Below are 27,938 nucleotides of genomic sequence, written 5' to 3'. Positions count from 1 at the left end.
GATTCAAACTGCAGGTTTTTATGCTGGCCATAAAATGATGTAATGTCCTTCAAATACCTGGTCTTAAGCCATGTAGGGCTTTAAAGGACAAAAGCAACACTTTAAATTGGGCTCAGGGGTGGATTTGTAGCCAGTGTAGTTGCAGTAATATCAAGGTCGGGACGGTGGCTCAGTGGTAGAGCATCTGCTTGGGAAGCAGAAGGTCCCAGGTTCAATCCCTGGCATCTCCAAAAAAGGGTCTAGGCAAATAGGTGTGAAAAACCTCAGCTTGAGACCCTGGAGAGCCGCTGCCAGTCTGAGAAAACAATACTGACTTTGATGGACCAAAGGTCTGATTCAGTATAAGGCAGCTTCATATGTTCATATGTTCAAGGTCACATGCCCTCAATTGCTGGCTTCAGCTAGCAGTTAGCTGCAGCGTTCTGCACTAGCATCATCTTCAGAACAGGCTTCAAGGGTAGCCCAAGTAGAGTGCATTGCTGTAGTCCAGTCTAGATATAAATAAAGCATGGATCACTGTGCCTAGATTTGACTGAACCAGGAATAGATGCAATTTATGCACTAGCTGGAGCTGGACAAACGCACTCTATGCCACAGCAGCCTTGTGGTTTTCTAAGGTGATCCCTGTGTAAACAACAATTCCAAGATGCAAACCTGAATTCCAGTGTGCATTCTTTGCCTGACATGATCTCTGATGAGGGAATCTGCTTTTTCTTCCAGTCTCCGGCTTCCTTTGAGGCCGAGTGGGCATTGCTAGATCCGAGCCGAAAAGCTCTTTACAGGGAAGTTGTGCTGGAGAACTGTGGGAGCATGCCCTCTCTAGGTAAGGATCTTTCATAGGTGCCGAAAATGTGAATTGCTGCCATTGGGATGATACATGAATCAAAAGACTGAACCGGAATACATCATTTTGACACCTGTCCAGCTAATTTCCCCTTTGGGTGCCTTGAGGAGGTAGGGTGGCAATGAAAGGAATGTTCAGCATGGCCAAGTACAGTGACCAAAGTGGGCAGACTGAGCCAGGGGCAACTGAGGCCAGTATTGTGGCCATCATCCAAGCCATAGTGAGTGTCATGGCCAGAGGTCAAGGTGTGGGTGGAAGCAGGGGTTCTGCTTCTTTTTCTTTTTTTAGCAGGAACTCCTTTGCATATAAGGCCACACACCCCTGATGTAGCCAATCCTACAAGAGCTTATGGGGCTCTTAGTACAGGGTCTAGTGTAAGCTCTTGAAGGATTGGGTACATAAGAGGGGTGAGGCCCAATATACAAAGCAGTTCCTGCTACAAAAAAAGTTCTGGGTGGAAGCCTTCAGAAAGAGTCTGAAAGGAGCCAGATCCTAATTTCTCAGTTGCCTGCCTTTACAACATGTCTCTTCCCCCAGATGAGATTGTGGCCCTCTGACTTTGATACAGAATGGATTCATCCCCCTTATACTAGTTGGGATTGTGAGCTTTGATCCTGACCATGGTCCCATCCTTCCAGAAGAATTTTTCTTCTTTGGATTTCTTTCCTTCTGCATATAAGAATGATTACTGGCTTTTTGTGGGGACAGAGAAAGAAAGTAATGTAAGAGGGGCTACAGTGGAAATAGACAAAGGCCTAGTCTCTGAAGAAAAACTGGAGAGTTTCTTGAGAGGATCTCAAGAGTGTTTCCTTCCCAAATGAACTGGCTGAGAGTGTTTCTCCTTCATGGTTATGTCTGTAGGAATGGTCACATGACTCAGGGTTGATGTTCATGCACCAGTCTGTTCAGTCTGTTCGATCAGTCAGATCCACAGTGGGTGCGTTGCTTTATTATACATTCTTTCTTACACAATCATTTACCAGCAACGTGCAGATTTAAGGAGACCAATGTTTACTTTAGCTGTCTACCCCAGATGGGTATTCCAGGAAGGAGGTGAAAGGTCAGCACATTCCAAGACCCTCAGCATTCTTACGTAGGTCAAAGTACATGAAAGCTTTAATGCTGCCTTCTGAGTCTTAAGATGGAGGCAGAACTAGGTTGGCCAGGCCGTTGCTTTTCCTTCATCTCACTCTTTTTTGTTTTTTGTTAAAAGGTATCTGACCCCTCAACGTCACTCTCTGGAATCGATTGTATTAAAGGGGCATATTATCCCAGTTGCTTCGCTAATACACATGCATGATTGGCTTGCAAGGTATATTCTTCTCTTGACGGTTTACATATTCTTGTACACAAGACACATAATCAGCCTGAGATAACAATGCCATATCAGAAGAATCACAAGTAGAGTCTAAGGGGACAGTTTCTCTGCTAATGCGTGAGGCAGAGAGTTCCATAAGCCAGAATTTTTGAAGGCAACACTACAGCAAGGTGACTTAAACAACGTACAGAGATATATTAGCAGGAATATAATTAAATGTTCAGTGGAAGCAAGAGGAAAACCAATCAGGTGATAAAGGAATATAGCCATAATTACTGATTACATTAATTGTGGCATTACATTTCCACAAAGGGGCACCTGTTTGCAGGCAACTGTACAATGGAATGCCCTAATTGGGTAAAGGTGCATAAGAGATCTGGGATTCATTTAAACAGGAGCTGTATCAGTTCCTGGAGCCTTGCAAAGTTTGTTCATTGTGAGTTGCAAAAACAGCAGCCACCAAATTCTCTGAAGATGGCTCTTGTCCAGCCTCTTCCAACGTTTGTTGAGCTGGATTAGTTAGACGCTTCACATCCCCCCATGTGACATCACATGTGTGTGGATTTCACCATCTCCCTTTTGAGGCTGAGATTGAGATTGGGAATCGGATTTGGGAGACTCTGATGCCATGCCATCTTTAGCTGGGCGAGCACAACGTGCCAGAACCTGCAAAGGACCTGTAAGAGAGAACACAGCAGCATGCCGGCACCCCCAGTTAACAAGGGGAACTGGACCATGCCAAGTTAATAAGACCAAATTCAATTGTTCCTGAACCTGCATTTGGGTAGGAACCTTCATTTTCACTGATTTTAATTGTTTTTGAAGAGTGGTTTTCAATGTCTGATTAGCATGTTCCACAATAGCTTGACCTGTGGAATTATATGCAATGCTATGCTGGATTTGAATGTTCCATTGTACAAAATTCTTGGAAACCAGCAGAACAGTAGGCAGGGCCATTGTCTGTCTTGAGTTTTTGAGGTTTGCCCAGGACAGTGATGGCAGCAATTAGATGAGCAATAACATGCGTAGCAGACTCCCCTCTTTGATGAGTGGCCCATAAGACACCTGAATAGGCATCTACAGAACAAATTTCCAAGGGGCCAATGAGGGAAGACGTGTGACATCCATTTGCCACAGTTTGTTAGAGAACACTTTCTCTATGAAGAAAGGTTTAAAACGCTTGGGGCTCTTTGGCTTGGAGAAACATCGACTGCAGGTGACATGAGAAGAGGTTTGCAAGATTATGCATGGGATGGAGAAAGTAGAGAAAGAAGTACTTTTCTCCCTTTCTCACAATACAAGAACTCGTGGGCATTCAATGAAATTGCTGAGCAGTCAGGTTAAAACAGATAAAAGGAAGTACTTCTTCACCCAAAGGGTGATTAACATGTGGAATTCACTGCTACAGGAGGTGGTGGCGGCTACAAGCATAGCCAGCCCCAAGAGGAGACTGGATAAAAATATAGAGCAGAGGTCCATCAGTGACTATTAACCACAGTACACATACATACATGTGTGTGTGTGTGCATCGAAGAAGACATTGGATTTATATTCTGCCCTCCACTCGAGCTGCAGAGCTGCTCACAATCTCCTTTATCCCCCTCCCCCACAACAAACACCCTATGAGGTAGGTGGGGCTGAGAGGATTCTCACAGCCGCTGCCCTTTCAAGGACAACCTCTGCCAGAGCTGTGGCTAATCCAAGGACATTCCAGCAGTTGTAAGTGGAGGAGTGGGAAATCAAACCTGGCTCTCCCAGATAAGAGTCCACACACTTAACCACTACACCAAACTGAAACATATATTGGTCACTGTATGACACAGAGTTCTGGACTGGATGGACCATTGTCCTGATCAAAAGGTAATGAGAATTGTTTGACAAATGCTTTGGCATTCGTAAATAGAGAGGTAGCACTTTTTAAACCTTATCAGCAAAGGCATTGCCCTGAGCAATCAAGCCAGGAAGATTACAATGGCCTCGAATGTGAGCAATGAAAAAAGTAACTCACATTGGGAAATTAAAAACTGCAAGATTCAAAATACAGCCAATCAAATTAGGGTCAATTTGTGAAGTGATGCATGCACCAGGAAGTTGATGAATCAAATTTAATGCATATAAGGTGTCAACTATTAAGTTGAAAGACCTTTGTAAATAGAGTTTTCCTAGCAGCAACTTCAGCCTGTTGCCCTGGCGCTGTTGCAAAGTAAAGTGTGTCTTTTACACTTCCCCCTCCCCCCAACAAACTGGGTACTCATTTGACCAATCCTAGGGAGGATGGAAGGCTGAGTAACCTTGAGGCAGCTATCTGAACCCAGCCTCCACCAGGATCAAACTCAGGCCGTGAGCAGAGCTCAAGACTGCAGTACTGCAGCTTTAACACTCTGCGCCACAGGGCTTTTTTGAACCCAAATTAGCATTTTCCTTAGCCAATTTCATCATCAATTCTCCTGCTGCATCAGGATTATCAACCTGTCTTCTGATTGCTGCCTGAAGACATTTGATAGAATCTAAGTAGGGCTCTTGTGGCTTTTGACAGACAGTTGCAAAACTATGGGCTGCTCGCCCTTGAACATCAGCCAAATTATGATATTCACTGTCCCATACCACATACTGTCCAGGAGTTAACATCATTCCCACCATATTTCTAAAAGACTTTGCACATCAGTTCCCCCTATGCCCGTGTCTCTGATAGCCTTTTGAATTTCACTCAAAACAGAGGTGGGGCAACACAGTACAGTTAACCTGTTGCCTATTCTCATTCTGTGAATATGCTACTGGGCATACCGATAAAAGGTCAGGCAACTCTTCCCCTGTCAAATGTTTAGGGCAAATAGACAACATTTCTGCCAATTCTGGGACATTTTCCAATTTAGCCTGATCAAGTTCCTTCTGCAAAACTTCACAGACCATGTGTCCCGGGGTGTTAGATAGTGAGCCCATGGGTGGATCTGTTGGTGGAGGAGGAGGAGGAAGAAGAGGAGGGGCAGGGAGCACAAGTTGGACACCAGTGCATTTTAGGGGACAATCTTTGGAGAGCTGGCTTGTGTTAGAAATGGGCATAAATTTCTCTACAGCATACCTGCATTTATGCCAGGCTTGAAGCAGTTCAGCAGAAGCTCAGGGCTCTGTATGAAAGGTCTTCCCTATCTTCTCCCAGTCCCGAAGTTTAAGAGAACCTCCCTCCGGATACCAGGGGCATTGCTTACTGATCTCTTGTAAGAGAGCCTTAAGTTGGCCAGAAGTCATGGACCCGCCGGACTTCTAAATGAGGAACCGCAGCTCCTCCAAATGTTTCTGCTGGGTCTGCGAGAACTGTCCTCCCATACTCACAAATGAAGGGGTCGTTTAGAACAACGGAGTGCACTCAAGGGGTCTGTTCCAGACATTTGTGAGAGGGGTCCCTGTTCGGGCGCCACATGTAGGAATGGTCACACGACTCAGGGTTGATGTTCATGCACCAGTCTGTTCAGTCTGTTCGATCAGTGTGATCTACAGTGGGTGCGTTGCTTTATTATACATTCTTTCTTACATAGTCATTTACCAGCAACATGCAGATTTAAGGAGACCAATGTTTGCTTTAGCTGTCTACCCCAGATGGGTATTCCAGGAAGGAGGTGAAAGGTCAGCACATTCCAAGACCCTCAGCATTCTTACGTAGGTCAAAGTACATGAAGGCTTTAATGCTGCCTTCTGAGTCTTAAGATGGAGGCAGAACAAGGTTGGCCAGGCCGTTGCCCTTCCTTCATATGTCAAGGGAATGGGCGACGAATACCCATGGGACATTTCTGCTTCATTTCTATGGAAGGCTGCATTTCATAGCATTATGCAGCCTTCTGGGTAAGGAGGGAGGGAGGCCTTCTAGAGCCTTGGATATGAAGGCCTCAAAGCTTCTTCTGGGACTGAGCTTAGCTGTGGTTTATGAGGAATATTATTAAATACTGGATATTCCAGGGAAAGGGGCAAGGTTACTTACCTCCTCCCTTGACAACAGGCATCTCTTCAAAAAATCATGGGGATCCCCTTTGAACTGTAAGGTTCACTTGGTGAGGTCTTGGCTTCTTCCTTCTCCACAGCATAGAAATGAAGCAGAAATGTCCCATGGGCATTCCTTGCTGTAGGAGGGGTGACATGATAGAGGTTTACAAGATTATGCATGGGATAGAGAAGGTAGAGAAAGAAGTACTTTTCTCCCTTTCTCACAATACAAGAACTTGTGGGCACTCAATCAAATTGCTGAGCAGTCAGGTTAGAATGGATAAAAGGAAGTTCTTCTTCACCCAAAGGGCGATAAACACGTGGAATTCGCTGCCACAGGAGGTGGCGGCAGCTGCAAGCATAGATGGCTTCCAGAGGGGATTGGATAAACATATGGAGCAGAGATCCATCAGTGGCTATTAGCTATAGAACTCTGTCTGGGGCAGTGATGCTCTGTATTTTTGGTGCTTGGGGGGCACAGTGGGAGGGCTTCTAGTGTCCTGGCCCCACTGGTGGACCTCCTGATGGCACCTGGTGGTTTTTTGGCCACTGTGTGACACAGAGTGTTGGACTGGATGGGCCATTGGCCTGATCCAACAAGGCTCCTTTTATGTTCTTATGGGAAACTGAAAACCACCTTCTCACAGCTCTTGTCACAACTAGAAGGAAACTGTCTCTGCAGTTGTAGGACTGGACATCAATATAACTCCTTGTATTTAATCATTAACATCACATCTTTGCCATTATGATTACTTAATGTACATAAAGAGAGTATGGGAAGGGGAAGGATAATATAACAGGATTTCTTTCTTTATTCTGGCAGGGGATGATCAGGAGGATGAGGAACTGCATCAGCTACTGCCAGATGAAGTTAAGGATGAAGACGTGAAAGAGAACTTCAGGACTCAAGCTGGATCACAGAAGCAGAAGGGAAGCCACATGGCCCAGAAGAGTGATGAACTCATTCCTTGCCAAGGGGGGAATTTCCACGAAGTAATTCACATGGTGGAGGAAACATACGTGTGCTTGGAGTGCGGAATCACCTTCTCAGATCAAACCCAATATAGTATCCATTTGCGAATACACAGTGGAAAGAAGACCCAACAATGTTTGGAGTGCGGACAGAGCTTCCTTCACAGAGCAGAGCTCCATAGACATCAAAGAACACATACAGGAGAGAAAGCTTATAGCTATTCAGAATGTGGCAGCAACTTCTCACAGAAATCACACCTTCTTCAACACCAAAGGATTAATTCAGGAGAAAAGCCATTTATCTGCTCAGAGACTGGAAAGGCATTCTCTGAGAGAAGAAGAGGTAATTCATATTTTTCAAAGCACAGTATAATGAAGGCAAGTAAATGCTTTCGGTGTGAAAAGTACTTCAAATACAGATCACAGCTCCTTGTGCACCAAAGAATACACACAGTGGAGAAACCTTTTGAATGCTTAGAGTGTGGAAAGAGATGCAGACGGAGTGACACTCTTCAACAGCATCAAAGAATCCACAGAGGGGAGAAACCTTTTGAGTGCTCAGAGTGTGGAAAGAGATTCAGTTTGAGCGGCAATCTTCAGCTGCATCAAAGAATCCACACAGAAGAAAAACCTTTTGGGTGCTCAGAGTGCGGAAAAAAGTTCAATCGGAGTGGTAATCTTCAGCAGCATCTAAGAACTCACATAGGTGAAAAACCTTTTGAGTGCTCAGAGTGCGGAAAGAAATTCAGTCAGATTGGCCATCTTCAACAGCATAAAAGAACCCACACAGGAGAAAAACCTTTTGAGTGTTCAGAATGCGGAAAGAAATTCAGTCGGAGTGGCAATCTTCAACAGCATCAAGGAACACACATACGGGATAAACGTCTTGAATGCTCTGTGTGTGGAAAGAAATTCAATTCAAGTAGCAATCTTCAGTGGCATCAAAGAACCCACACAGGGAAGAAACCACTGGAATGCTCAGAGTGTGGAATCATAATCAGTCGGAGTGGCCATCTTCTTGAACATCTTAGAACTCACACAGGGGAGAAGCCTTTTGAATGTTCAGAGTGTGGAAAAAGATTCAGTCAGAATGGCAATCTTCAACAGCATAAAAGAACCCACACAGGGGAGAAACCATTTGAATGCTCAGAATGTGGAAAAAGATTCAGTGACAGTTCTTCACTTCAACGGCATCTAAGAACCCACACGAAAGAGAAACCTTTTGAATGCTCAGAGTGTGGAAAGAAATTCAGTCGGAGTTGCACTCTTCAACAGCATCAAAGAACCCACACTGGGGAGAAACCTTTTGAATGCTTGGAGTGTGGGAAGAAATTCAGTCAGAGCTTCACTCTCCAGCAGCATCAAAGAACCCACACAGGGGAAAAACCTTTTGAATGCTCAGACTGTGGGAAAAGATTCAGGCAGAAAGGCACTCTTCAACACCATCAACAAAACCATGCAACAGATAAACCTTTTGAATGCTCAGAATGTGGGAAGAGATTTAGTCGAAGTCACACTCTTCAGCAGCATCAAAGAACCCACACAGGGGAGAAACCTTTTGAATGCTTGGAGTGTGGAAAGAGATTCAGTCAGCATGGCAATCTTCAAAACCATCTAAAAATCCACACAAGGATAAATCATCTAATTGCTTAGCCTGTGAAAAGAGCTTTTCTCTTACATACCTAAAAGAAAAGCACTAACAATAGAAATGGCTGACAAAGGAGTTTGCATCTGCATAGAAGCCTTATCCTAACCAAGAAGATATTGGATTTGTATCCTGTCCCATACTCTGAATCTCAGTTTCAAAGCAATCACAGTCTCCTTTACCTTCTCCCCCCCTCTCACAACAGACACTCTGTGAAATAGGTGGGGTTGAGGGAGCTCTTACAGCAGCTGCCCTTTCAAGGACAACTTCTACAAGAGCTATGGCTGACCCAAGGCCATTCCAACAGTTGCAGATTCAAGAAGAAATACTGGTAGCTCCTGAGCAGTCCTCGATAAGCAGGCCTCTCCCTGATGTTCAGAAAAGGTTCACTTTATTGATAGACTTATCATAGCAGTATGACTCTCTGTGTCAGATCTGGCTTGAATCACTGGGACCAGATCTATATACCCTCTCCCGGGCCGTTACAAGCCTACCAGAATTCAGAGCAAAAAAGTCCACACAAAGCAAAGGTCACAGTTTCTCACCCAGACCCCCATCACATGTTAGCAGGTGCCAAGACAGTCTCTGAGGAGAAGATAGCATGTCCCATTACTGTCCTCAAGCAAATGCCTGGTGGAACATCTCTGCTTGTATGCCCGCTTCCTGAAATTCCCCCAAGAGACTCAAGAAATGTAACTTTTTTGCCTTCTCGTAATGGGAACTGCTTTTATCTGGACTAGGTTTTAATGTTGGTTTTAATTTAAATCATGTATTGTACATGTATTGTTGTAAGCCACCTTAAGCCCTATTAGCAGAGAAGGGTGGCTAATCAAATTTAATTTATTAAATTAAATCAAATTTAATAAATTAAATTTAAAAACTCACAAAGCACAGAAAGCAAAACACAAAGCCTGAATTACCTGGTAAAAATAATAATCTCTATGATAATTTATAATCCTTCATTTTTGCAGCATTTATTGATTACTGATAACATACCTACAACACATGTCTCTCTCTCGGCTTGGCTTCGCGAACGAAGATTTAAGAAGGGTGCAATAGTCCACGTCTGCTGCAGGCTCGATGGTGGCTGACAAGACCAATGCGGGACAGGCAGGTCCGGCCACAGTGGCTGCAGGGAAAAGTCTGATTTAGGGTTGGTGCTGTAGCAGTGCGATTCTTCCTCAATCTCCTTTTGTCCTCAAGACCAGCTATGCGTGCGTTCTCAAAGGAAGAGACAGCCTGGTGGATGGTGTGTCTCCATGCTTTGCGATCTGAGGCTAGGTCAGACCACTGGTGATGGTTGATGCGACAGGTGCCAAGGGATTTCTTCAAGGAGTCCTTGTACCTCTTCTTTGGTGCCCCTCTATTTCGATGGCCGGTGGAGAGTTCGCCATACAGGGCAATCTTGGGAAGGCGGTGGTTTTCCATCCTAGAAATATGCCCTGCCCAGCGCAGCTGCGTCTTCAGCAGCAGTGCCTTGATACTGGTAACCTCCGCCCGCTTGAGGACTTCAGTGTTGGTCACAAAGTCACTCCAGTGGATGTTGAGGATGGTGCGAAGGCAGCGCTGATGAAAGCGCTCGAGGAGTCGCAGGTGATGACGGTATAAAACCCATGATTCGGAGCCGTAGATGAGGGTTGTCATCACAACCGCTTTGTAAACATTGATCTTTGTGCCTTTTTTCAGATGCTTGTTGCTCCACACTCTTTTGTGCAGTCGGCCAAAGGCACGGTTTGCCTTTGCCAGCCTGTTGTCAATCTCCTTGTCGATCTTGGCATCTGAGGAGATGATGCACCCCAGGTAGCTGAACTGCTGGACTGTCTTCAGAACTGATTCACCCACAGTGATGCAGGGAGGGTGATAATCTTCCTGGGGTGCAGGCTGGTGGAGAACTTCTGTCTTCTTCAGACTAACTTGTAGGCCGAATAGCTTGGCAGCCTCTGCAAAGCAGGACGTCATATGCTGCATAGCTGATACCGAGTGGGAGACGAGTGCAGCATCATCAGCAAACAGTAGCTCTCGGATGAGTTTTTCCATCGTCTTGGAGTGAGCCTTTAGTCGCCTCAGGTTGAACAGGCTGCCATCGGTGCGATAGCGGATGTAGACACCATCGTCATCATCTAGATCTACTGCGGCTCTTTGAAGCATCATGCTAAAGAAGATCGTAAAGAGAGTTGGCGTGAGAACGCCGCCTTGCTTTACACCTGTGCCTATTGGGAAGGGCTCCGAGAGGTCGTTGCAGTGTCTGACTTGGCCTCGCTGGTCTTCGTGTAGCTGGATGATCATGCTGAGGAACCTTGGGGGACATCCTAAACGTTCCAAGATTTGCCACAGGCCTTTCCTGCTAACGGTATCGAAGGCTTTGGTAAGGTCGACAAAAGTCACATACAGAGCCTTGTTCTGTTCCCTGCATTTCTCTTGGAGCTGCCTGAGAACAAATACCATGTCGGTGGTGCTCCTGTTAGCTCTGAAGCCGCACTGGCTCTCTGGGAGGAGTTCTTCTGCAATGGTGGGCACCAGTCTGTTCAGGATTGATTATCAAAACCATACTGTTTCACAGCTGAAAAATTTTGATATTTAGGATTGCCAACCACCCAGAGTTAAAAAGTGTGCTGTTCCATTAACAGACGCTTCATGGGATGTTATTTACCTCTTTAGCTCCCCTTTCCCACACACTAAGTTTGTGAAAGGGGCAGGATATTTTTTCTCTCTTTAGGTCTGTTAGCAATCCTAACACAGATACTTTTTCAAATTAAAACAGGGGGAAAAAAAGAATTTTCTCAGAATGTGCAATAAAATTCTCAAGGGAGGAATTCAAGGTGTGTATGTCAGTGGTGGAGAGTAAGCCCTTACTCCAGGTCATTTTCAGCTCTTGGATCCTAGAAAAGGAGGAGGGAATTTTACTCCACCCTGATTTTCTCTGGGAGAATCTGTGGTGGGTATTGGGTGAGGAAGACAACTGGAATTGGGGAACTTGTGTCCCACAGTGTTAATGTCAACACCAAAGATACCTGCTCATTTCCCCAATACTGTATGTTCTTGGGTGGTCTGACCCTTTGAACTGAGTTGTTGGGTTGGGGGAGACAACCATTTCCTTTCTTTCCAAATTAATCCTACTGCCAGAACACGTTGAAGAAGTTACTGGATTTATATCCCACCCTTTATTCTGAATCTCAGACTCTCACTGTGGCTTACAATCTCCTTTACTTTCCTCCCCAACAAAAAGACACCCTGTGAGGTAGGTGGGGCTGAGAGAGCTCTCCCAGAAGCTGCCCTTTCAAGGACAACTCTGCGAGAGCTATGACTGATCCAAGACCAGCTGCAAGTGAAGGACTGGGGAATCAAACCCGGTTCTCCCAGATAAGAGTCTTAACACTTAACCACTACACCAAACTGGCTCTCACTTTGGACTTCCCCCCCCCCCCCAAAAAAAAAAGAAAAGAAAAAAGCTCACAGCAGAGTGGAGTGATGAGGGTTTAGGGCTGGGGGATGCCTCTCTAGAACTCTGCCATTTTTTTGTTGTAAATTAAGAATGCCAGCTGCTCACACTAGTTTTATGCCAGTTGCAGTGAAACTGTAGATATCTCCTGCCCTCAACCTGTCTGTTTTGTTACAAGATAGAAAAGATAAATATTTTGGCCAGTTTGGCAGATGTCAGATAGAGTTAGCTTGGCAGATATCCTGAATTAGCAGATTCCACAGGAGAAGAGGAGAGCAACCACTAAAAAGGCTTTTCTTTGTGTAACACCTCAGTGTTTGAAGAGCTCTTCGGAACTGATTATAGGAAAGTTTCACACTTGTGTGGTTTCTCTGAGGACCAGGAAGGTTGGATCTCTACCTCAAGCTCTTGGAATACTGAGCAGTGATGAGGTATCTCCTCTGTGTGGACTCCTGAGTGCTTAAGGAGATACGAGCTGGTCTTCAATCTCCTTTCACCTCAGAGCATATCCTTGATTTCTTCCCTATGAGATCTGTTTGAGTCTTCAGTCATGGCTAAATCTCTTTCCACAATCCAAAGATTTATACTATTTGTAAAGGGCCTTACCATGACTGTTGTTGGCTACTGTACTTGCTGTAACTGTACTGGGAAGGTTGGGGAAGTTATGCTCTGCTCTGCTCTGCCTTGCTTGCTTTGTTTTTGTCTGTAATGTTCAAAGTAATCATTCTACCCTAGCGGAGATGCTTGAATCTGGAATTCAAGGACATGCTATTTTCTCCTCAGAGACTGTCTTGGGACCTGCTAACAGGTGTTGGGGGCCCGGATGGTCCATATGTGATTTCAGCAACCAGGATGGACAAGCAGTGCCCTTCGTTGTTCCCAAGATCCTGTCAACATCCATCACATTGACTAAGTCAAGTGAACCAGGAGATGAACTAGAGTAGACATTTTTTCTGATTGAATACGATTGCAACCACAGTTCAGTGATTCATTTGTAGAACATTCATTATGTATAACATCTTGCATTTCCTGCAATGTTTTCTGGTGTTGTAACCCATTTCCTGCATTGTTAACTTTATGCTTTGGATATAAATTCGTTTGCATTTTTTAAAAAATTGTAATCCTAGTACTACTGCATTTTATTGGCTGGTTTATGTTATTACAGAAATTATCAAAAAATTGTAATCTGACTTGACTCTCAGTGGGAAAAGTGACTTATAAATACATGAAATACAGAACAGCTTGCTTTAATTTTCTTCCCTCTCCCCACTCAACCTGATCGTGAGTCAGCAGTGTAATGCAGTAGCTAAAAAGGCAAATGTAATTTTGGTCTGTATCAACAGAAGTATAGTGTCCAGATCAAGTGAAGTGATGGTATTTTTTATTCTGCTCTGGTTAGACCTCACCTGGAGTATTGTGTTCAGTTCTGGGCACCACAATTTAAGAAGGATGTAGACAAGCTGAAACATGTCCAGAAGAGGGCAACAAAGATGGTGAGGAGTCTGGAGACCTAAGCTCTGCTCACGACCTGAGTTCGATCCCGGGCTTTCAGGTAGCCAGCTTGAGGTTGAATCAGCCTTCCATCCTTCCGAGGTTGGTAAAATGAGTACCCAGCTTGCTGGGGGGAAAGTGTAGATGACTAGGGAAGGCAATGGCAAACCACCCCGTAAAAAGTCTGCCGTGAAAACGTGAAAGCGACATCACCCCAGAGTTGGAAACGACTGGTGCTTGCACAGGGGATCTTTCCTTTCCCTGGAGAGCAACTCCTACAAGGAAAGGCTGAAGGAGCTGGGTATGTTTAGCCTGGAGAGGAGACAACTGAGAGGTGATATGATCACCATCTTCAAGTACCTGAAGGTACAGGTATAGAGGATGGTGTGTAGTTGTTTTCTGTTGCCCCAGAAGGTTGGACCAAAAGCAACAGGTTGAAATTCAATCTGAAGAGTTTTCAAGAAAACATGAAGAGCTTCTTAACAGAGTGGTTTCTCAGTGGAATAGGCTTCCTCCTCTGGAGGTGGTGGGTTCTCCTTCCTTGGAGGTTTTTAAACAGAGACTAGATGGTCATCTGACACCAATGCTGATTCTATTAACTAGAAAATAACAGCCACAGGGAAAGTGCACAAAACAAAAAATCCCCAATGCAACTATATGTCACAAATATTTTTAAAACGTTTAGAGTCCAAAAATTTAAAGCTCAGAAGCTCATGAGACCAACTCAGACTGCAGGTGTTAAAAGCGCTCCTCTGCTCAGTCACCCTCAGATTAATCTCTGTGGGTTTGTTATGTATAATACTCAGGGTCCGGTGGAACCGTTTATTTATTTTATTCTATTTTTAGCCCGCTCTTCCTGTAGGGCAGGCTCAGGGTGGGTTACATCATAAAAAATTGGTTCTTGGTTTATTGGTTTGTTACAAATTTTCTGCTAATTTAATACTTTTTATATAACAAAATATATATTTTGTTATATAAAAAGTATTAAATTAGCAGAAAATTTGTAACAAACCAAGAACCAATTTTGTATATTTTGTTTGTATATTACTCTTATATTTTGTATATGCATTTGTATATTACTCTTATATGGCATACAACATCCCAAAACTGCAGTACAAAAATAAACTTAAAATAGCAGAAAAATGGTAACAAACCAATAAACTGTTCCACTGAGGAAGCTCTCCTGGGGTTTATTCTTTCTCATAATAAGTCCAAATTTCCACTTTCAGATGAGAACTTTTACAGGCTCACACTGCAAGCTTCCACGAAGCTGGCCCAGCTGCTCTGTCAGCCAGTTTCCCTTGTTGTAAACACTGTTGCTTCGGAGTCTGTTGTTACTTCAATCAGGAAACAATAGAGCTGACTTATAGCTGGGGTGTGTAGCTTCAGCGTAAACTTCCAGCTGCTGCAGCCATTTATTCTGGTCTCAGTCTTAAAAAAGAACCCCAAAAGCTCAGAACCCAGGAGTTCAGAGACTTAAAAGAGTCCAGAAGTTTCAAGCTCAGAAGCTCATGAGAACAACTCAGACTGCAGATGTTAAAAGCGCTCCTGCACTCAAGTCACCCTCAGATTAATTTTTGTGGGGTTTATTATGTATGATATTCAGGCTCCAGTGAAACAGTTCATTGGTTCTTGTTACACATTTTCCGCTAATTTAAGTTTATTTTTTGTATTGTAGTGTTGGGATGTTGTATAGAAGAAGACTCCGTGGCGCAGAGTGGTAAACTACAGTACTGCAGTCGAGGCTCTGCTCACGACCTGAGTTCGATCCCGATGGAAGCTGGGTTCAGGTAGCGCGCTCAAGATTGACTCAGCCTTCCATTCTTCCGAGGTAGGTAAAATGAGTACCCAGCTTGCTGGGGGGAAAGTGTAGGTGACTGGGGGAAAAAATAAAATAAAAACCACACATTAGTGGTAGTACACAGTTGCACTGTCTCATAGGGATTTTTTGTTTTCTTTGTGAACTTAGGCGGATCATGAGAAGGAGGGCAGGGGGCGGTACTTGTGGTTTTCCTGCATTGTGCAGGGGGTTGGACTAGATGACCTGGGGATCCCTTTAAACTACTATATGATTCTAACCGAGCCGTTTTCTGAGATGGCTGGAAACAGCATGGGACACTCTGGGAGCGCGACCCTATGGCGACTGAGTTACTCTGGAGCAACTCCGTTGAGCTGCATAGGTTTTTGTTGTTGAGGGCATACCCTCTGAAAGCCAGCGCGACCGTCCTGGCTTAGCGTGGACTACTCCCTATGCAAAACTTGGCAGTCATCTTTCGTTTGTCTGCAGAAAGTAAAGGGTTAAATTAGCGGAGCTGTTTGCTAGACAGGCCGATGGGGGGGGGGGGGAGAGTTTGCTTCTGAATTGCGGAAAAAGAACAGGAAGGGTTCTAGATATGCAGCCCTCGGAAAAAGCATTGCAGCTGGATCCTGGAAGGTTTACTTCGAAGTAAGTCATTGAGGAAAAAGATTTTAGATCTTGGAAGGGAGGAAGGCTAGGATCATTCCCAGCCACGGTTGTCATATGAGTTGCCAACTCCTGGATAGTAAATTCCTGGACATTTTGGGGGGGGGATTCTGGGAGAGGCCAGGTGCACACTGGGATAGAGTCCACTCTCCGATCGCATCCAAGGGAACTGATCTTATCAGTGTCTTTCAGTACAAGAATAGTTAAAGGTATGAAACGTGACATTCTGCTGCTGATCATTTTAAAAAGCAGATCTTTTTGGATTCAGTAGGTAAAAAGGTGCATGGGGGAAGGAAACTCCTGCCTGCACTGGAATCAGCTGCAGCCCCTTCCTAAGAGACCCCAATGTGCTCCCCTATGAGACCAGCGGAGGAGAGGAAAATTTTTAAAAGCACTGTTGCCAAGGTGCAGAAAGCCTAGCAACGGCCACCAGTGCTCATGGAAACCTCACCATCGCTTGCCAGTCACATCTGACAGGCAGAGAGGGGTGGAGCATGTGAACACTGGCCACACCCCTGGTATTAGTCTGTCGCCTTCCACATACACAAGGACAGGAGGAACAAACAGCACACAGGCATACATCGCTGCAAGGCTTGAGAAATGAGCATCAGGGCCCCTGGAATAAACACACCAGGGAGTGCTACAGATGTGGGCTTGAATACCCACCTGTGGCACTGTTTTGCCAAGTGGACACACAGGGAAGGAACAGGACTGTTCCAACCACAAAACCCCTGCCCCATTCGCTCCACAGCACCTTAAAGCTGTGCAATTGACAGAGCCTAGAGCCTAGCAAAGTAAGCTCTGCCTCCCCCCCTTCCTCCCCAAGGGAGGCACCTCAGCCAATAGAGGCTTTCTTCTGTAGCTGCTGCACTATTGAGCAAACCTGGCAAGGCAAGGAGAAGGAAGCAAGAGAGAGGGAGAAGGAAACAACTGCTCAGGGGTCTGATAGGAGCCCTCTGGGACCTGATTTGCCCCCTGAGCCACATGTTTGATACCCCTGCTCTAAGGGGGATACCAGCAAGAATACAAAGTTCACCTTTTAGTAGTTAGGAGGCCCAAAATGCAGTCCCCGATGGGATCAGATGGCATGACTCCTTATACAATTTATAAAGGATTTGAAGTTGAGGGAGTATTTGGACATTCGGATATGCATTTAAATTGGTTATGTACCCTAATTTGAAATATTGTACTTATATATGTATTTGTGACTTATGTATTCAAACAATCATAGAATCATAGCGTTGGAAGGGACCTCCAGGGTCATCTAGTCCTACCCCCTGCACAATGCAGGAAACTCACAAATACCTCCTCCTAAATTCACAGGATCTTCATTGCTGTCAGATGGCCATCTAGCCTTGGTTAAAAACTTCCAAGGAAGGAGAGCCCACCACCTCCTGAGGAAGCCTGTTCCACTGAGGAGTTTCTACCCATTGGTTCTGGTCCTACCTTCTGGGGCCACAGAAAACAACTCCACACCATCCTCTACATGACAGCCCTTCAAATACTTGGTGATCCTATCATCTCTCAGCCGCCTCCTCTCCAGGCTAAAGATGCCCAGCTCCTTCAACCTATCCTCATAGGACTTGGTCTCAAACAATGGTATTCAAATAATATTTCAGTCAATAGTATTTTCTATTTGTTAATTTTTCACGGTGTTGTTCAGTAGTGCTTGCAACCTTGTGCTTTCAGCAGGGCTTGTTGCTTTCCCCAGCTGCAACTAGCCTCTAGGACAGACTGAGCCCCAGCCAAACATATAACATCCTTAAAGAGGCAGAGACAGTTCGCTGTCCCAAAGAACTAAACAGGAATATCTAAAATAGCTCTTTATGTAATATAACAACATGATATTAAACCCAGTTTACAAACTACAAGAAGGACTTTTGTTTTGATCCACCAGGGCAATTCTCATGTGTCTCCTGAACATATGAAGTTTTGTGATGTTCAGTGGCCTATATCCATTTTTCTTTCCCTTCCTTTCCTTGTGACATGTTGCTGTCTCCCCTGCCCCACCCAACCCGGAGGGAGAAGTCTGTCTTCATACCCAAGTGAGTAAAGGCATCTTTTTACAGACAGAGGTGACCCAAGAGGAAGGAGATGGAAGAGCAGGACCCAGAAGGACTTGGAACTGTCAAGACAGCAAGGAAATGCCCGCTTCCCATTCAGGCTGTGAGTGGTGTTGAATTATGGGAAAACCTTGTGCCCGAGATCCTGGATCAGGACACAATGAACTCAGATGGATATTGCCAACGCTTCCGGCAGTTCTGCTATTATGAGGCTGATGGGCCCCGAGAGGTTTGCAACCAGCTTCACGGATTTTGCAACCGCTGGCTGAAGCCGGAGAGGCATACTAAGAAGCAGATCCTGGACCTGGTGATCCTGGAGCAGTTCCTGGCTGTCCTGCCCCAGGAAGTACAGTGCTGGGTCAGGGAATGTGGGCCGGAGAACAGTTCCCAGGCAGTGGCCCTGGCCGAAGGTTTCCTCCTGAGTCAGGAAGAAGAAAAGAGGCAAGCAGACCAGGTGAGAGGATTTCCTCCAGATACGTCCAATTCAAACAACAACATCTAAAGCTTCCTTGCCAGATAGTTATACTTCTAGATCATTGACCAGGGTTGGAAGAAAACTTAACCTGACCCTTGGTTGATGCAGAAGTGGTGCAGGATCCATCTTCTCAGCCTGTTTCCACTTCTCATGTGTCTTCCTTGCTGGTGTTTCAGATGTGGTGGCCATCCGCAAAGATGGAAGCTAACTTCCATGATGCAGAAAGAGTTCCATTGGAGAAAGGATCGAGGGAGCAGGCCGAAGACATCTTACCAGGTGGTAAGGAAGGACTCCTCATCGCTGAATGGGATTGGGGCACATAGTAAAGTTGCTGGGTGAAATTTTAGGACAGGAGAAACAGGATAGACAACACAGAGTTAACTGTGGCAACAAACTTAGATTGCTTTGGAGGGGAATTAGATAAATTCATGGAGGACAGGAGTTTTTTTTAGTCACGTGAATTAAAATTTTCTTATCTCACCTTCCTTCAGTGAGAGAGACTCCAGGTGATTCCAAAAAAGGTACAGTAGACAAATCTGGGCCTGGTTGTTCAATATAGTGAATAAACTGAACCTCCATGTTTTAGGTCAGCGTTCTTCTGAAAACCAGTGGCTAGGGGCCAGTAGTAGTGGGGAAATGTGGGTTCGGTGCTCCTCCTTAAAGGCTTTCTAGGAGCATCTGGCAGACCACTGTGGGAAACAGAATGCTGAAATAGGAATGCCACATATGACCTAGTCCCTGGGAACTCTAGGTACTTTCATTGTGTTCCAGAGTATTTTGTCTTGTTAAATAATTCCTTGAGAACTCTGTTTGAATGATTTTTGTTTTGTAGAGTGGGCTTGTTTAATGAGGTGTGGATTGAGTAACTTACCAGTACTTTGCTACTGCTGGAGACATAGGAGTTGAACCTTTTGTATTGATAGAGTAATTGCATATAACTTCACATTTACAATACATATAAAGTTCACTGTGATATAAGATACTGAATTGTATGAGGAGTGCATTTTCCTGTGTTTTATATAGCTGTGTACCGTCTTACCACAGGAACCCATTTTTGCTATTGTTAACTTTGGGAGTGGGGCAGGAGGTAGATGTGATGTCATATTGATGTTGCATCTGACTGAAAATCTGGACATGATGTCAGCACATTAGAAGAAGAAGATGATGATGATATTGGATTTATACCCTGCCCCCCAATCTGAATCTCAGAGTCTCAGAGCGACTCACAGTCTCCTTTATCTTCCTCCACCACAACAGACACCCTGTGAGATGGGAGGGGCTGAGAGAGCTCTTGCAGCAGCTGCCCTTTCAAGGACAACTCTGCGAGAGCTATGGCTGACCCAAGGCCATTCCAGTAGCTGCAAGTGGAAGAGTGGGGAATCAAGCCCGCTTCTCCCAGATAAGAGTCCACACACCACTAACCACTACACCAAACGGACACTCTGAGAAAATCTTTGGTATTCCTGTAGAGTTTCCAGAGCATCAGCTGATGCGCTGACATTACATCCAGTTTGTTGACTGCACGTCATGTGATCTCATTTCCTTTCCCTCTATATCTCTCACCAGTCTGCACACAAGGGCATGTGGGAGGGCCCAGCCAGCAGGAGAATGGCATGCCTGTGCTAGGCAGCCTTTTGAACTGATCCAATAGGAATACTGTCATGTTTTTAAGCTCACAGGGCACATTTCAAGTATCACAGAAGTCTGAAAATATGTTGGTAGCATTTATAACAGGCTCCTAAAGCTGGGAACAAGGGTGCATGAAGCAGGGTTCAAACAAGCCAAAGAAATAGGGAGCCTAGGCTAACATTCTTCCTTCCAAATTTCTCTCTCTCACAGTCAGTGAAGAGACAGTGTTGATCCATCCTCTTTGCAATGGAATGGAAATGGCTGCTGCATCCCCAGTCCAGGTAGGGGAAATGAGCATGGCCCGGCCCGGCTGCCCTCTCCTTTCTCAGGGCAGCTTTTGCTCCTGCAGTTGCAATTGCTACTAAGGTGCCTGGGCAAGAGAGGATCTGAACACAGCACCTTTCACACATGCAAAGCACTACATTGTTTAGACCAGGGGTGGCCAAACTGGGGCTCAGGAGCCGCATGTGGCTCTTTCACATATATTGTGTGCCTCTTGAAACCCCCCCTGCCCTGCTGGCTGGCTTGGAGAAGGCATTTGTCTCTTTAAATCACTTCTCCAAGCCAAGCCAGCCAATGGCTTGATGAATGCATTTAAAGTTAAAGTTGCTTTCTTTCCACCTCTTCTTCCTTCCTCCCCATCTATTTTCCTTCCTCCCTCCCTCCCTCCCTCCCTGAAGTTCCATGGTACACTGCATTGGTCAGGTCCCATCTGGAATCCTGTGTGCAGTTCTGGGACAGAATGGAGAGGGTGTAAAGGATGATCAAGGGCCTGGAGACCAAGACTATGAGGAAAGGTTGAAGGACTTGGGAATGTTCAGGGCAGACATGATTGCTCTCTTGAAGTATTTGAAGGGCTTTCACCTAGAGGAGGGCAGGGAGCTGTTCCTGTTGGCAGCAGAAAAGAGGACTCACGATAACAGGTTCAAATTAAGAGCAGGAAGGTACCGGCTGGAATATTAGGAAAAACTTTTTACAGGCAGAGTCGTTCAACAGTGGAATGAACTACCTATGGAAGTGGTGAGCTACCCCTCACTGGCAGTCTTTAAGCAGTGGCTGGACAAACACTTGTCAGGGATGGTCGAGGCTGATCCTCCATTGAGCACAGGGTTGGATCAGATGGCCTGTATGGCCCATTCCAACGCTGGGATCCTATGCATGTTTGTGCGTGTGGATGTCTAATAATCCCCATAAGACAAAAGTTCTATTGGTGGATGGAAGGTCTGACCCAGGATTTATGATGTCACCCATTGTGAATAGGGTGTTATTCTCCTTGAAGGAACAAGTCTGTGGAGCTCTTGAACCCAGGGCTACTGTTGGATGAACTTCAAGAGGAGAGCTTTGGACACACAAGACCCTTTCTGGACAGACAAGATCTGGCCACTGTGATTGCCATGGTTAAATCTAGATTAGATTACTACAATGCACTCTACATGGGGTTGCCATGAAAAGTCTTCAGAAGTTTCAGTTGGTACACAATGCTATTGCCTAGAAATATCTGGGGACTTTGTGGGGGGAGCCAGCAAACTTTGGGGGTGGACCCAGGAGCAAGGGTGTAACAAGCACAATTGAGCCCTGAAGGGAGTTCTGGCCATCACATTTAACGGGACTGCACGCATTTTAAATGCCTTCCCTTCATTTGAAAATAATGAAGAATAGGGGCACCTTCTTTTGAGGCTCATAGAATTGGACCTCCTGGTCCAATCTTTTTGAAACTTGGGGGGTGTTTTGAGGAGAGGCGCCAGATGTCATGCTGAAAATATAGTGCCTCTATCTCAAAAAACAGCCCCAACCAGAGCCCCAGATACCTATAGATCAATTCTCTATTATATCCTATGGGAATTGGTCTCCATAGGGCAGGGGTGGCCAACGGTAGCTCTCCAGATTTTTTTTGCCTACAACTCCCATCAGCCCCAGTCATTGGCCATGCTGGCTGGGGCTGATGGGAGTTGTAGGCAAAAAAACATCTCAAGAGCTACCATTGGCCACCCCTGCCATAGGGCATAATAGAGTTTCTGGCACACATTTCCCTCGCCTCCCCACACACACTTTCTGCTGACCCTGAAGTGCAGGGAGGGCCTCCAAACCGGGGGGATCCCCTGCCCACACCTGGGGATTGGCAACCCTAGATGAGAGCTGATTTTAATTGTTTTATAATGTGCTTTTTATCATGTATGTTTTAAATTGTTAGACGCCTTGGAGGCCCTTGTAAGGGCAGAAAGGCAGGGTGCAAATTTTGTAAAGTGCAAATAAATACACATCCTGCATTCTGCTGGAAATATCCCCTTCCAGAGAGCAACCTCTGACTGACATGATCTCTGTCTTTTTTTTCAGCCTGCGACTTCCTTTGAGGAGGTGGCCGTGTATTTCACTGAGGCCGAGTGGGCCCTGCTGGATCCTGACCAAAGGGCTTTCTATAGGGAAGTCATGCTGGAGAACTATGGGACTGTGCCCTCTCTGGGTAAAGAGCTCTTTGCTTTTTTTGCACAGATCCCAAAGGTACGAATTGCTGCCACTGGGATGATGCACACATCAAAATATTAAGCAGCAATAAACCAGGGGAGGGCAGTTAATGAATCCAATCAATCAATCAGTCAATCAATATATCATTGTGAGGCCCATCTCGCTACTCATCCCAGTGGGAGCCTCCAGGATTTGGAGTGGCAGCAACTGCAGCATTCAGCATTGTGTGGTGGAGCAGCCGAAACTGCCTGGCTGGCCCAGGGGTAACTGAGGCCAGTGTAGTGGCCACTCTCAAAGCCAGGGAGGGGCTGAGAGGCCCTCAGAAAGACTCTGAAAGGGCCCACATCCTAATTTCTCAATTGCTGACCTTTAAAACATGCCCTTCCTGTTGGGTGGGAATACAGTCATCCACTCTAACTGTGATCTGGAATGGCTCCATCCCCCTGTACCAGTAGGGATTGTCAGTTTTGAACCTGACCATGTTTCCTCCCTTCCAGAAGAATTTTGCCTGCCTTTCTTTCTTTCTTTCTTTCTTTCTTTCTTTCTTTCTTTCTTTCTTTCTTTCTTTCTTTCTTTCTTTCTTTCTTTCTTTCTTTCTTTCTTTCTTTCTTTCTTTCTTTCTTTCTTTCTTTCTTTCTTTCTTCCTTCCTTCCTTCCTTCCTTCCTTCCTTCCTTCCTTCCTTCCTTCCTTCCTTCCTTCCTTCCTTCCTTCCTTCCTTCCTTCCTTCCGCATATGGATGTTTAAGATCACTGAATGCCATCCTTAAACTGTATGGAAATTAGCGCCAAATTGTTTTGTTTTAATCTAATATTTAATTTAATTTTTATTGTTGTTTTATTATGCATTGTGATCCGCCCTGAGCCTACTTTGGCAAGAGAGCAGGATATAAATCAAATAAACATAAACATATAAGGATTCTCTCTCTCTCTCTCTCCTGAAAAAAGCCAGGAATGTAAGAAAGACTGTGGCAGAGACAAAGGAAGGCCTTGTTTCTGAAGATGGGATAGAGAGCTTCTCTAGAAGATTTCAAGAGAGTATTTCCTTTCCAAGTGACATGGCTGCAAGTAAGTATTCTTCATGACTATGTCAAGGGAACTGGGAAAGAATACCCATGGAAGAAGAATACCCATGGAAGAGTTCTGCTTTCCTTCTTACAAACTCTTAGTTTGGTTGAATTATGAAACCAGAGGGGGGGGGGTGGAGTTAAGTGCCATCAGTTGCTTCTGACTTGTGACCCTAAGAATTAATGTCCTCCAAAATGCCGTATCGTTAACAGACATGCTCAACTCTTGCAAACTGAGAACAGTGGCTTCCTTTATTTGAATCAATCCATCTGTGGTCTTCCTCTTTTTCCTGCTGCCTTCAACTTTTCCTGGCATTATTGTCTTTTACAGTGACTTTTCTCTTCTTGTAATGTCACCAAAGTATGATAGCATCAGTTTAGTCATCTTTATTTCTTGAGAGAGCTCAAGCTTGGTTTGATCTAAAACCCACTTATTTATCTCTCTTAACGGTGCATCATATCTCCACCGTAACTCTTCTCCAACACCACAATGAATCAACTTTCTTCCTGTCAGCTTTCTTCATTGCCCATATGCTCATTTTCAGCCTAACCTATCTCACAGGATAGTTGTTGTAAGGAAAAAAAATGGAGGAAAAGATAACAGTGTTGGCACTTTGGGTCCCCTATTGGGGAAAATAGTAGGGTATAAATATCTAAATAAATAGGCAATACTTTTTCTCCAAAGTCATTGTTTTTAGTGTAACGTCAAGTTGATTTACATCTATAGATTCCATCGTATCCTATTTAATCTAAAACAAAAACTGGTTCATTCCTTTTCAGTTAATCTTATCCCTCAGTTTTTTTTTTTACTCAGGTTTCAATGGGCTTATACCCAGGCCTAGATTCCTATCTTCGTAAGTTTTAAAAATTCCTACTTAAATTCTCTAGTGTAGAGAGGCAGTCAGGAAATGGTGATGGAAAATCCACTTTGGTGATGTCTAGCCCTGGGAGCCATAATGTCCTTCACGCACACACGCACGCACGCACACACTCCAACTGGTTCTCTTTCTTGAAGAATGACAAAACAACTGTGGACATCAGGAAAGAGTTACAGTATTTGTACAGCCCTTGCCTTTTGACTCCAATTTTGAGGCAGTTTCCTATATTTCTATAGAAAAACTTGACTTCTTGCTATAGATTGCATGGCTTTTCTGGACTCCTTGATCTGCTTAGAGAAAGCATTTTTCATTAATGACTGTGTGAGCTGCCCGGAGTTCAGTTGCTTGCTTACTTATTGGGATTCTCTTTTTATTCCAGCAGGAGGTGTGTAGCAGTAGAAAAAAAGTAAAATTTATGGTAGGGTAGGAACTTTTATGAGTCACTGCTCAGTTCTTCAGATACAAAGCCAGTGGTGGAACATTTTAGCCTTCCAGGACATTCAGTTGCTGACCTAAAAGCAGCAGTTATCTTACAAAGGAATTTGAAAGGGAGATGGGAAAGAGAAACTGCTGAATTGCAACTGATAGCAAAGTTCAAGACAATGCAGCCCACTGGACTGAATCAAGACCTAGGTTCTCAGTCTCATGATCAATGCTGATTTCTCCATGCTTGCTTTCCCTCCGCATATCACACCTAATCCAATCACATTTGCTATTGACATTTGCTTATTAATGTCATTTGGCATACTCTTCTCTGATAAGACCTCACCTGGAGTATTGTGTTCAGTTTTGGGCACCACATTTTAAGAAGGATATAGACAAGCTGGAACGGATCCAGAGGAGGGCGATGAAGATGGTGAGGGATCTGGAGACCAAGTCCTATGAAGAAAGGTTGAAGGAGCTGGGCATGTGTAGCCGAGAGAGGAGGCAGCTGAGAGGTGATATGATCACCATCTTCAAGTACTTGATGGGCTGTTATATTAAGGATGGGGTAGAATTGTTTTCTGTGTCCCCAGAAGGCAGGACCAGAACCAGTGGGTTGAAATTAAATCAAAAGAGTTTCCAGCTCAACATTAGGAAGAACCTCCTGACCATTAGAGTGGTTCCTCAGTGGAACAGGCTTCCTCAGGAGGTGGTGGACTCTCCTTCCTTGAAGGTTTTTAAACAGAGGCTAGATGGCCATCTGACAGCCATGTGGATCCTGTGAATTTAGGGGGAGGTATTTGTGAGTTTCCTGCATTGTGCAGGGGGTTGGACTAGATGACCCTGGAGGTCCCTTCCAACTCTATGATTTTAAATCACTCCACTTTCCAATATATAGGACATTCTAGCTGTATCTGCAGAAGTCAGCAGTGACTGAAGAAAGTTCTCACCTTACCACAGCTTTGTTAGTCTTTAAGGTGCTACTGGCTTTTCTACTGCTAGACAAACTAACATGGCTACCCATCTTGATCTGTCTCCACAGGAGGTGTGTGTAAGACAGAGAAGGAGGAAACAAACAGGGTGTCTGTGGAAAGACTCAAGTACCTAGTGGTAGAAGACAGTTCTTGGAATCAGTACAAACCACAGAGGGAGCAGAGGAAGGAAACGAAACACGAAGAAAACTGGATGGCTTTGTCAGTTGCTAGTCAAGGCACAAATCTTCATGAAATGTTTATCCTCCCTGAAATTCAGATGAAAAACAGAATATATAACTGCTCCTTGTGTGAAAAGAGTTTTAATTTTAAATCAAAATTTGAGATACATCGAAGAGTTCATACAGGAGAGAAGCCTTATACATGCCTTGAGTGTGGAAAAGGCTTTAGAAGGAGTGATCAGCTTAATTTACATCTGAGAACCCACACAGGGGAGAAACCTTATAAATGCTTGGATTGCAGAAAGGGCTTCCAGGATAGTGACAAACTTACTAGGCATCAAAGAATTCACACAGGAGAAAAACCTTATAAATGCCTGGATTGTGGAAACAGCTTTAGTAGGAATGAACAGCTTCATTTACATCAAAGGATCCACACAGGAGAGAAACCATACGCATGCTTGGAGTGTGGAAAGGGCTTCCGAGATCGTGGCAGCCTTAGTAAGCATCAAAGAATCCACACAGGGGAGAAACCCTATAAATGCTTGGAGTGTGGAAAGGGTTTCCGTGATGGGAGTGGTCTTAGTAAGCATCAAAGAATTCACTCTGGAGAAAAACCTTATAAGTGCATGCAGTGCGGTAAAGGCTTTCGTGATGGTGACAAACTTGTTATGCATCAAAGAATCCACACAGGAGAGAAGCCTTACACGTGCTTGGAGTGTGGAAAGGGATTCCGTGATAGTGGTGGCCTTACTAAGCATAAAAAAGTTCACACAGGACAGAAATCTCATCAATGTTTAGAGTGTGGGAAGAGCTACTACGATGTTGGCAGCCTTGTTAAGCATCAAAAAGTTCACACTGGGGAGAAACCTTTTAGATGCCTGGAGTGTGGGAAAAGCTTCTCTGACAGTGGTAGGCTTATTAGACATCAGAGAATCCACACAGGAGAGAAACCACATAAATGCATTGAATGTGGAAAGGGCTTCTATGACAGTGGCAAACTTGCTAGACATCAAAGGATCCACACAGGAGAGAAACCATATAAATAAGACTTTAACTTTAAAGTTAAACTTTAAAAAGACTTTAACTGGAGTGTACAAAGAGCTTTTTTCAGAGTGAACACCTTAGGAATCATTAAAAAAATCCACACGATAGCAAAACTGTATAAATGTTTGGAAGGTGGTAAGAGCTTCAATAACAGCAACAGCCTTATTCAACAGCAGAAAATACGTATAGGAGAGAAACCTTACAAATGCTTTGCATGTGGAAAAGGGTTCTGTGATACTGAGAAACTCACTCTGCATTTAAGAATTCACACATAAAAGAGACCTTATGATTGTCCAGAGTGTGAAAAGAGCTTTTTTCAAATCGGCCATATTAGAAACCATCAAAAAAATTATACAGGAGAGAAGCCTTATAAATGCTTTGTGTGTGGAATAGCCTTCAGTAACAGTGTCAGCCTTACAAAGTATCTAAGAACCCACACAGGGGAGAAACCTTATAAATGCCTGGAGTGTAGAAAGGGCTTCAGTGATAGTGGCAATCTTGCCAAGCATCAAAGAACTCACATACGAGAGATACCCAGCATACAACGAACACGGGAACGACTTCAGTTGGATCTCAAACCTTACGTTGCATCATAGCA

At 44.6% G+C, this 27,938-nt stretch overlaps 2 protein-coding genes across 2 annotated transcripts; both read left to right on the top strand.

Moving 5' to 3' along the window:
• The first annotated feature begins 6,936 nt into the window (after positions 1 to 6,936).
• On the top strand, positions 6,937 to 8,780 carry LOC132571290 (zinc finger protein OZF-like). Its single transcript, XM_060238061.1, has one exon. The coding sequence runs from the start codon at positions 7,077 to 7,079 to the stop codon at positions 8,760 to 8,762; it is 1,686 nt and encodes a 561-aa protein (XP_060094044.1). The 5' UTR covers positions 6,937 to 7,076; the 3' UTR covers positions 8,763 to 8,780.
• Positions 8,781 to 18,242: 9,462 nt separating this feature from the next.
• On the top strand, positions 18,243 to 27,342 carry LOC132571873 (zinc finger protein 436-like). The gene is made up of 6 exons (XM_060238664.1): positions 18,243 to 18,440; positions 18,863 to 18,965; positions 20,526 to 20,596; positions 22,650 to 22,776; positions 23,724 to 23,843; positions 26,186 to 27,342. The coding sequence occupies exons 1-6, from the start codon at positions 18,243 to 18,245 to the stop codon at positions 27,340 to 27,342; spliced, it is 1,776 nt and encodes a 591-aa protein (XP_060094647.1).
• Positions 27,343 to 27,938: the final 596 nt, after the last annotated feature.

The sequence above is a fragment of the Heteronotia binoei genome, chromosome 5 (assembly GCF_032191835.1).
Source record: "Heteronotia binoei isolate CCM8104 ecotype False Entrance Well chromosome 5, APGP_CSIRO_Hbin_v1, whole genome shotgun sequence".
Lineage (NCBI taxonomy): Eukaryota > Metazoa > Chordata > Lepidosauria > Squamata > Gekkonidae > Heteronotia > Heteronotia binoei.
The sequence above is the reverse complement of the archived record's forward strand: the minus strand, read 5'-3'. Positions and strand labels throughout refer to the sequence as shown.

Bases quoted from the DNA above. Each gene is read 5' to 3' on its own strand.
- LOC132571873 (XM_060238664.1), top strand. From the start codon at position 18,243: ATGGAAGAGCAGGACCCAGAAGGACTTGGAACTGTCAAGACAGCAAGG. The intron at 18,441-18,862 runs GTTTGCAACCAG...CTGGTGTTTCAG, and splicing joins AGGCTGATGGGCCCCGAGAG to ATGTGGTGGCCATCCGCAAA. The intron at 23,844-26,185 runs GTAAGTATTCTT...CTGTCTCCACAG, and splicing joins TCCAAGTGACATGGCTGCAA to GAGGTGTGTGTAAGACAGAG.
- LOC132571290 (XM_060238061.1), top strand. From the start codon at position 7,077: ATGGCCCAGAAGAGTGATGAACTCATTCCTTGCCAAGGGGGGAATTTC.